Source organism: Neopelma chrysocephalum, unplaced genomic scaffold (assembly GCF_003984885.1).
Source record: "Neopelma chrysocephalum unplaced genomic scaffold, ASM398488v2 Primary Assembly neopelma1_89, whole genome shotgun sequence".
Lineage (NCBI taxonomy): Eukaryota > Metazoa > Chordata > Aves > Passeriformes > Pipridae > Neopelma > Neopelma chrysocephalum.
The window spans coordinates 1227965-1238097 of record NW_020897751.1 but is presented as its reverse complement, the minus strand read 5'-3'; the positions used below and the strand labels follow the sequence as shown (position 1 = coordinate 1238097).

At 47.6% G+C, this 10133-nt stretch overlaps 1 protein-coding gene across 4 annotated transcripts in view; it reads right to left on the bottom strand.

Annotated features, from left to right (window-relative positions):
* The window catches only part of PRKG1 (protein kinase cGMP-dependent 1), a 358823-nt gene that overhangs the window by 185138 nt on the left and 163552 nt on the right, over positions 1-10133 (bottom strand). For all 4 annotated transcript variants that reach the window (XM_027692990.1, XM_027692989.1, XM_027692991.1 and 1 more), the window contains one exon: positions 4414-4527. In XM_027692990.1, coding sequence (XP_027548791.1) covers positions 4414-4527 — 114 coding nt within the window. The remainder of the gene's footprint in view (positions 1-4413; positions 4528-10133) is intronic.

Here is a 10133-nt window from a genome sequence, read left to right as displayed (position 1 = left end):
CAGCTGCTCCTGTCTCCTCAACAACAAGAGGAGGAAAAAACTTCCTGCCCGTTGTTCTCAGCATCATTTCCTCGTTATCATCCCCTTGGAGGAATAATCCAATCCCATTTTGTTGCATTACCTGGCAAAACCCATAAAGGTCAAAGAAAAATACGGTGCCAGGGAGGGTTTAAATTACTTTCTCCAAGGATATATCCATTTATCCCCTCCCAGGGCACTCCAGACTCTGCTTTGGCCATCCCAGGTGTCTTTAAGTAACAGCAGAAAGGTTTTAATCAAATGATTGAATATGTAAAGACAACCTTCTTTCCAAGGGGTGTGACTGTTTGAAGAAGAACTGAGCTCCTGTAATTGTTAGAGGAGAAACACAAAGCCAACATCCTTCTCCAGGGCTTTTAATGAGGCTCTGCAGGTTTAATTGGCAACTGCTCCTTGCCTTATTTTTCCTTGCAAATAACCCCTGTTACCCAGCTCCTTGGAAAGTTCTGTAATTTCTGGGGCTGCAACTGCCAGTGCACAGGACTCTATTAAATAAAAAAAAACACCCAGCAGTGGAAAATTCAAACTCATCCAAGCTTGGCAAGGAATTGCTAAACTCCTGCCTTAACCCCACTGTGCCACACGGAGTTTTGTACAATTAGCACTGCTGGCAAGAGGGGAGAGCTTGAGAAACTGGCTTTGGAGGAGCAGAAAAGAGATTTGCATAATTTATCGAGTTTAACAGCCTCAGCCTGTGCTTTCTTTTTTGCTCACAGTCCCCCTCAAAGCACAGGCCAGTGCTGAGTGTGTAACTCCCCTGCAAAGGGCAGCCTGTGGGAGGTTCCTGTTGGAATTTTGCCCCCAGGAGAATCCATTTCAGATGCTAAAGCTACCCCTGGAATAACCACAACGTCCTTAGAGGATGAAGAATCCACTCCTTTCACAAAATCAGTGCTGTCCAAAATCACCTATAAAAGTCCTGCTGAACTCTGCTCCACACATTATCCAAGAGGAATGAGAGCTCCAGCACAAGAAAAACATCTTTTCTATCAGCAAATGAAAGTTTTTTTTTACTCAGTCTGAATTCAGCCGGGGGTAATTTTGTCTTTTTTAGCTTTTTTTTACCTGACCTCTCCTTGTTCCTCCTCCCCCCATGTTACCAGTAATGGGAAACATGGTTGTAGGTGTGACACAGTTTATCCCTAATGAGCGGAGTTTTCCTTTTCCTAATGCACTGGATTAAATGATTTGTTGGAATCAGGGAGGAAAGCCTGTGATTCTGCCTTAAATTGCACCAAGGTTTGCATGTAGGCACTGGAGAGCTCAGGATAATCAATGCAGACAGAGGAAGGAAGGAGCTGCTGGTTTGGATTTCCCTGGCTGTGCAGTGCAAGCTGATCTGTGAACAGCAGTGATTCACAAAGCCTGGCCAGTGACATCCTTGGGACACATTGACCAGAAGAAAAAAAAAGACAAGCCAAAAAAAAATCCCACAAAAACTACTATTATTCTTTCTATAATAGCTGGGAACAAAAAGCAAATGCTTCAGAATAACAACAGCCAGAAATCAGATGTCAAAAATCAGCCAGTTGTCTTCAAACAAGGCCACGTGTGGTGAGATGTGTCCCTGCCTTCCTCAGTGCTCCTCAACACCAAGGCTTTGGTTGCTCTTCCTTCCCAGGCCCTGCTCAGCTCCCATCCTGCTTTTCTTTGAGACAGGAATAATTGTGACAAAATATTCTAATGGTTCCCTCGGGGCAGGCTTTCAAAAGACCTGGATTGCCTTATTAAAGAGGTCCTTCTGAAACAGCAGCCAGATCAGAATCATTACATTTTAATGTCTTCTAAATCATATGGAAAAGACAAAGCCCTTCCCGGGGTGATTTATGCCTTGGAGTTGCTCCTCCAGAGCGAGCAGCAGCTCAAGAGCCTGTGCAGACTAAACACAGTGACACTAAAATCATTATTTACAAAGCCAGTGCCAGGGTACAGAGAGAAACGAGTTCCAGTCAGAGCTGTCACTCAGCTGCCACATCATCCTGGCCCCTGTGCAGGGCTGGGCCTCACACCCCAAAAACCCACCCTGCTCTCAGTCCCTGCTGCAGCTCCATCGCCCAGAGAGGAATCCTTAATGTCCTGCTAAGGAACTACACACATCAAAACCCACTCCTGATGCTCTGGAGGGAACGGGAATCTACCTCCTGAAAACTGGGAGGCCCCAAGTGTTTCTCTACCACAGTCACCAGCAGCTCATGTCTGCTGAGACAAACCTCATCCTGCTCAGTCTCACCCCCAGATGGGATGGAATATTTATTAGGGTTTGCCTTGCTACAGATCCATGACATTTATTTCTCATTTAGCCAAGAGCACAGGCAGGTGCTGGGAGCTGTTTGTACCCATTTAAGTCAATCCCATGCCCTGAAGTGATCTGAGCACCTCCCCGACCTCGAGCAGTTCCCCTGTCACATGGAAGGATATAAACCCCATAAACAATCACAACTGGTTCTCACCTGAGCAGTAATGAGAGACAAAAGACCTAAAAGTCCCTTGCTGGCTTTGGGAATGAGATTCCAAACGTGACAGAAGAAGGTGCAGGATTATAAATGTATGACCCTGGTGGGGAAGGGACAGAGAGTAACAACCACAGACACCTCTTGGGAAGGGACAGAGTAACAACCACAAACACCTCTTGGGAAGGGACAGAGTAACAACCACAAACACCTCTTGGGAAGGGACAGAGTAACAACCACAGACACCTCTTCCTCGAGGCAACAGCTCTCTGAGGGTGCCTGGAGCGCTGACCTTACTCCTGCCCCCAATTTAACCAGGGAGAGAGGATTTGGCACAACTCAGTACCAAGGGGCAACCCAGAATTTTGCTCCAGAGAGGAGATTTAGGACGTGGGAGAGGCAGTGGGAGCAAAACCACCAGTACCAAGTGCTGCAGTTTGATTTCCTGGGGGAGACCCCGGACAAAGAGGGGAAAAGGGACACAGGAGTAGGGTGGCTGTGCAGGATTACACAAGGATGGGATCATGGCAGTAAAGGATCAGGTGCCTTTTAGCTCTGCATTCCTAAGGGGAACTAAACAACAACCGTCCTCTCGTTGCCTTTTCTAGGATTCAGCCATTCCCCCTCTCTCCCTGCTCTTCCCAACCTTCCCTGACTGTGTTTATCACACAAGCTGCTCACCTGATTTATCAGCACCTCCAACACCCCAAACCCTCCCCTGGCCAGAGGAATGGGCTGTACAGGGATGAGGCACCGAGGGAGGAGAGGGGGGATCAGCACTTCCCAATCCCAGCCCTCTTCCTGCCGGTTCCTTGCTGGGCTGGGGGAAGGAGGTGGAGCACCTCCCAGAGGAGCAGCCCAACACTCTGCAGGTCTCTGGGGGTTCCCCCAGAGCTAAGCACGGCTTACACTGCATGTCCTGCATTATTTGGGATAACTGCCTGCAGTGTAGCCAAGATTTCCCTGGGATAACCAGTGCAAGGTCTGCACAGGTGACAATGTCCCAGTCCCCTGCTCCACAACTCAGGAACAGCACGTTCTTCACACAAGAATCCAGTTCTCTTCCCCTGTTTTGTCATTTCTGCCCATTTGTTCTTGTCCTTTCTTTTCGAAGCAAAATGAGGTATTTGTGAAAGGCCTTTTTCTGGACAGGGATTCATTCCCAGGCCTCATTATTCTGGGACTTGCCTTTGTATTATTCTACCCCATCTGTACCCTTCTAACTTCTCCCCTACAGCATCTTAAAACCACACAACTATTTATCATCTCCTATAAAACCTCTCTGCTTAAGACACCACCATAAACTCTGATCCCTCAAGATCAGGCAGGACTGTGGTGTCAAATATCCCAAATCCCAACTACTCATCCGAATTTAGAGCAAAATGTATTTATGTTGTATTTCTGTGATTTATTTCCTCCCCCTAACTGAGCAACTCCAGCCTTTGCCCAGGACATTCATATAAGAAACCAGATTACAGCAGAAGTGCTGAAGAGTTTAGAGCAGGGGGTCAAGTGGCATCCAGGGTTGTTTTTTTTTCTGATTTATTTTAGTCAGTTAAGTGGGGAAAATTTGTCCTGAACAGATACTAAGCTCTACTTACTGAAGACTCATGAGGTCAGAAATGCTCTTCTAAGCCACAAAAACATAAATACCATGAGATTCAGCAGGAATTGTAAGGAAAACTACGGGATGAGCTCCTCTGCATGAGGGAAATCAACCCGAGGTTCCTGAGGGAGCAAAAACGAGCGGCCAAATCCAGGGAAGCACTTCCTCTGCACCTCCTCCCTGCTCCCAGTGGCCAAATCCCACACTAAAATCCACACCTTTCACGAATGAACAAAGCAAAACAGCTGCAGGATGCTGTAACTCCAAGGCAGAGATGAGAAAATCCCAGTGAAATCCCAAAATCCCGAATGCTCTTACTTTTGACAGTAGCGGTCCGGGTGCAGTTGTAGAGGATGGCCAGCTCCCCAAAAACCTTGCCAGGCCCCATGGTGCACAGCTTCACTCCTTCCTTTGTCACCTCGACCTTCCCATCTGTGAGAAAAAGAAAAGAAAAAAGAAAAAGTTTTAAAAAACGAAATGAAATTTCAGATTTAAGTTTTTTCAATATTATTCGCTTTAGGCCGGGCTGGACGGGGCTCAGAGCGACCTGGGAGAGTGGGAGGTGTCCCTGTCCCTGGATGGGCTTTGAGGTCCCTTCCAGCCCAGTGGGTAAAAACACCTTGAAAAGGAATTTAAAAGCTTCAAACCAACTGTTGCCTGGAGATTTCAACACCTGAGGGGTTTTTTAGGGGAGCATCTGTACAGTGAGGAAACGCAGAGCACTAAGCCCCAAGTTTCACAGGGGAAATTTCCCCCAATTTTTGTGCTCAAAAAGGACAAAAATTTGGGTCTTTAAAACCTCACACGAAAACCACGGAGTAATTTTGCTCATTTTCCCTGAGAAACTAATCCCTGGGAACGCTCATCCATGAAAAACAGGCTGCTATCAAAGGGAAAATGACTCTGACCCCTGGCCATCATGGAATTCCCATCTCCCTGGACCTTTCCTTCCTGAACATCTCATTTTATGAGAGGGAATCTGCTTGATCAGCTTATCCAGAGACCTGGGAGGGGGATTTAAAGGTGAGGGTTGAATGGGAAGAAAGGAGTTCAGGACCAAGCTGGGGGTTGGCAGTGACCAATCTTTTAAATTTCCAAGGAGGTTTGAAAACAAGGAGAAGGGAAAAAACAAGTGATGCAGCAGAGGACACACAATAAACCCCAATTCCATTCCTTTTATAGGCTAAATCCCCTTTAAAAGTAATTTTCCAAATGTTGATTCCTTTCTTCCTACTCAGTATCAACCTAATAAGAAGCACAGAAATAGATCTTTATGTCAAGGAGGCCCAACACCAACCTCTAATGGTGCCTCACCCACTTCAGAGACTCCTAAAGGATTTTAAAGGATACATTTATTTATTTTTTAACAGAACTGAATTCTTCAGCAGAGCTGAAAGGCGGATATTTCTGCAAAAAGCTCCACAACAAATACCCCCCGCTCAGGGAATGACTTTCCCTCACTTTTAGCTCGTGGAGTGATGGAGATTTGAGTTGGAAAGCACCACATTGCACAGATGATTTTTAGCACACACTGCATCAGCCATTCCCCCCCAGTATGCAGGAAACATAGCGGGGTGGAAATTAAAATACCCATTTCCAAAGCACTGAGAAGATTTCCCAGCAAGAAATTGTGGGTATTGGCAAGAACGGGTAAAATGATGCTCTAAAAAAAAAAAACAAAGCCAAAGTCATTTCGCTCAGAAAAGAGGGGATCAGCTTCCAAAAGGAAGGAGTTATTTAGATTTGAAGGCAATTATCCCACCCACTGTCAACTCTGTGCCTCAAGCAGCAGCTACGGAGTTAAGCAGGAAACTGGGAGCTTCAGGAAACACTTGGAAAACCACAAACTGCTCCAGTTCAATCCAGTTTGTGTTTCACAGCAAACCCCAAAAGCTGCTGATGGTTCAAATGCCCTGTGAGCCAGGACAGGGCTGGGCTTGGAAACAAGGACAGAAGCCCAAAAGCACCCATTCCATGAGCTTGCCTTGGTTCATATTCTGAGATCTCCTGACATGTGACACTCATAAACCAGCTGGAACACAGGCCAGGCTTTGGGATCTCATCACTTTGTGGAGTTCAAACCACCTTTTCCCCCCTTTTCCATGATTTCTGGTAGCCCTGTGTCCCTAAAGCAGCATTTTCATTCACATGGACTCTAAAATCTTCTTTTCTTTTCCAATCATCCCTGAAATACTCAGCCCCATTGCAATTGTCCAGCAAAGGGCTCTTTAGGATCCCAACCTCTGGTTTTAATCATCATTTAACCCTTTACCTCCTAAAAGTAACCAAACCAGCTCCAAACTCGTGCAGATCATCCTAATGATGATTCCCAAGCTCTGGAGCCAGGCTGGGAGAGCTGGGGAGGTTCCCCTGGAGAAGAGAAGGCTCCAGGGAGACCTGAGAGCCCCTTCCAGGGTCTAAAGGGGCTCCAGGAGAGCTGGAGAGGGACTGGGGACAAGGGGTGGAGGGACAGGACACAGGGAATGGCTTCCCACTGCCAGAGGGCAGGGTTAGATGGGATATTGGGAAGGAATTCCTGGCTGGGAGGGTGGGGAGGCCCTGGCCCAGGTTGCCCAGAGAAGCTGTGGCTGCCCCTGGATCCCTGGAAGTGCCCAAGGCCAGGTTGGGATCCCTGGGCTAGTGGAAGGTGTCCCTGCCCATGGCAGGGGTGGAATGAGATGAGCTTTAAGGTCCCTTCCAACCCAAACCATTCCAGTGAGAGCAACCTGTGTTCCTGCAGAGCATCAGTGGAGCTCCTGCTCTGGACCCAGAGCCTCCTCCAGGCACAGGCAGGAATCCCTGCAGGAACACCAGGGATGCCTCAGCACGGTGCCATTTGGGTTTTACCAGGGATTGTCCCCACAGGGTTCCCTGGAAGGACATTAAACACCCACAATTACTCCTCAGGCCATGAGCAAAATTCACCTTTCGTGGAATTAAAGGGTCAGATACAGTGATAACAAGGAATTTCCCCCATTTTCTCTTCCTCCCTGGCAGCCTACACAGAGCAGATTTCCATGGAGGAAACAAACTGTTCCCTTGGATGGATCAAGCTGGTAAAGAAACCAAGCAAAATGGTTTTGATCATAATATGGATCAATTAATGGAGATCCAGTTGCAACTTGCCTTGGCATCTCCACCAGACAAACACTAAATAATGCAAGGGATGCTCCAGGCAAGAAGCCTGGAAAACGCTGCATTTCTCCAAAATATTGAATTCAACGTCGTTATTTAATTCCCAGCTGAGCTGATTTTGGGGAGCTTTAACTGGCATCCAAACAACGCACTTTTCTGTCAGCTGTAAGAAACTATTCCATCATGATGGACAATGCAAGTTATTTTTTCAAACAGAGCATGAAATAAAATAAAAATCTCTGTGTCTTCTCGAGCATGGATAGCTTAGGAAAGTCCTGGCAGCTGGATTTTGGGGTCTGTCCTTTGCATTCCCTTCAAGTGCCTCCTGATCTCCACTCTCACATGGGCAAAACACACCCTGACCCTTCACTGATGGAGAAGCTTTTTCCCAGTCCTAGGAGTGGGACTTCGATGATCCCTGTGGGTCCCTTCCAGCCCTGGATATTCCGTGACCCTGTGAAACCCGAGACTGAAGAGCTTCCCCGTGGTGGGCTGGCCCCCCAGACCTCCCCCAGCCCTGGGACTCTCAGCCAGAGCCTGGCTTTGCAAATTAAACCCAGCTTGCTAATTGCATTGTCCTTGCAAATGTTACTGTGAGGCAATTAAAGGTTTAATTGCCAAGTGGCTCGTTGACACCAGAGCCCCCCCGACTGAGATTTGTTACGTTTTTGTTTGTTAGAAAACACAAACTGACAATGGGTTGGAAGGAACCTTCGGGATCATCCTGTTCCACCCCCCTGCCATGGGCATGGACACCTTCCCCTATCCCAGGTTGCTCCAACCTGACCCTGGACACTTCCAGGGATGGGGCAGCCACAGCTGTGCCTGTCCCAGCTCCTGCACAACCCCTCAGGAGCCAAAGTTAAAAAGGGGATCACTGTGACCACAGAAATAATAAATGACTCAATAAACCTCCAGCTGACTGAGGCACATCTGAGCCAAGCAGGACCCCTTCTGTCCTGCCCAGCAGCAGCAGAGCACAGAGGGTTTGCCTGGACCGGGACATTTGCTGCTGTGGCACTTGGAGCCCACACAATTAAACCTGAAATAACATCTCTGCCTGAGCTTCTTCCCCATTCCTCAGACGAATGGAAGCATAAAGGAAATTGCACTAATGCGACTCTCTCCATCAGTGGGATCATTTTTAACTCCCAATAATTAAATGGTCGTTTTCTCTTTCCCAGGCACAGAAGAAAACAGATTAAGTTGACTCGGGGAACTTGTCGGCCTGGGTGGAATTTATATCACAGGCAGGATTTCTGTTCCCAACTCTCCCTCCACCTCCCAGATTACGGGGGGGAAAGGCCCTCGAGTCTTCCATGACTCCCAAGCCCAAACCAGCCCCTTAGTTCCTTAATTTTAGAGATACAAGAGCATTCAAGAGGGCATCTAAGATCCCAAAGTGCATTTCTATAGTGGGAGGTTTCAATTACAAAGTTCCTTCTGCCATCCAGAATCATCAGGAACGGGGCAGTGCCATTCCTGGCCCGTGTTTCTCTATATCCAGGAGACCTCTGGAAAGCCTAAATCTTTATTTTCAACTGTATATCCCAGCAATGCCTTTGAAACATGGATAAGAGCAATCATTTGTAGCATTATTCACATTATTGGTCCCTCTACAGATCCTGCACTCTTGGAGGGGGGGGATAAAAGCTGGTTCTCCCAGGAGGACACTAATTATTCATCACACTTCCATGCCAGGTTTAAAAATAAAAGCACTTCTAGTGGAAAATTAGGAAAATTAAAAAGCAGGGTTCGTCATGAACTTGTGTATTCACAGGCTGGAAATTTCATCACACAACTCCACAAATGCCAGGAGTGGTGGGAGGGGGATTCCCTGGATTCAGTGCACAATTCACGAGTGACTATTCAATATTTTATTTCCATGCTGTTTCACACTTGGACTGCAGCTCCATTTGTTGGATGCTGTTCAAGCTCTGCTCTGAAAACACGGGAATAATTGTCTGCACCAAGTTTTCCTTGGGAATTATCCCTGTGGATCTGTAGATTTTCCTGAACAGTATATCAAAAATTGCACCTGAGATGAAGCCTGAGTTCCCATCCCATCACAAACACAGTGCCACGGGCTTTATCACAGAATCATGGAATAGTTTGGGATGGAAAGGAACATCCCATCCCACCCTCTGCCATGGGCAGGGACACCTCCCACTAGCCCAGGGATCCCAACCTGGCCTTGGACACTTCCAGGGATCCAGGGGCAGCCACAGCTTCCCTGGGCAGGTTCAGCACCTGGAAAACTCGTAGTTTCAGCTTTAAAAATGGGGAACTTGATTAAAGCCAAGCTTTTCACAAGCAGCTGGGCTCAGCCTCGCTGGAATTCCTCATGGAAAACAGAAGCAGCTTTAAGCTTTGGCTTTCCATGGGATTCAATGCCTCCTTCTCTGGAAAACTTATTTTTTCCAGGGTTTTCCTGCTTTGTTCTTCACAGCTCCATGAGCTCCCCACAAGCACAGGCCGAGCAAAGAAAACAGTAAATCTTCAGGGGGGGGAAAGAGGAGAAATCAGAAACCAAGGGGTTAAAGCTCAAGTGATGCTCTCCCACTCCTTCCCTGCTCTGGAAGGCAGGAGGATTCCCAACAGGAGGATTCCCAACAGGAGGATTCCCAACAGGAGGATTCCCAGCCTGCTGTGTCCAAGCCAGGAGATGTGCACCTACAACCTGCTCTGCTGGGATTGTCACAAACACCACATTTACAGCTAAAAAAGGGGTTTTGCACCCAAACTTTGCAGCTGAGCCGACCCAGCAGCTCCTCCAAACTCCCTCCCTTCCCTCTCCCAGTTTCCATCGCTTCCCTCCAGCAGCACCTCCTGCTCCTTCCCAGCCCATGTGCACGTGGGAACTGTAAGCCTTGAGGTGTTTATCCCTTCTCCAAATTCAGGAA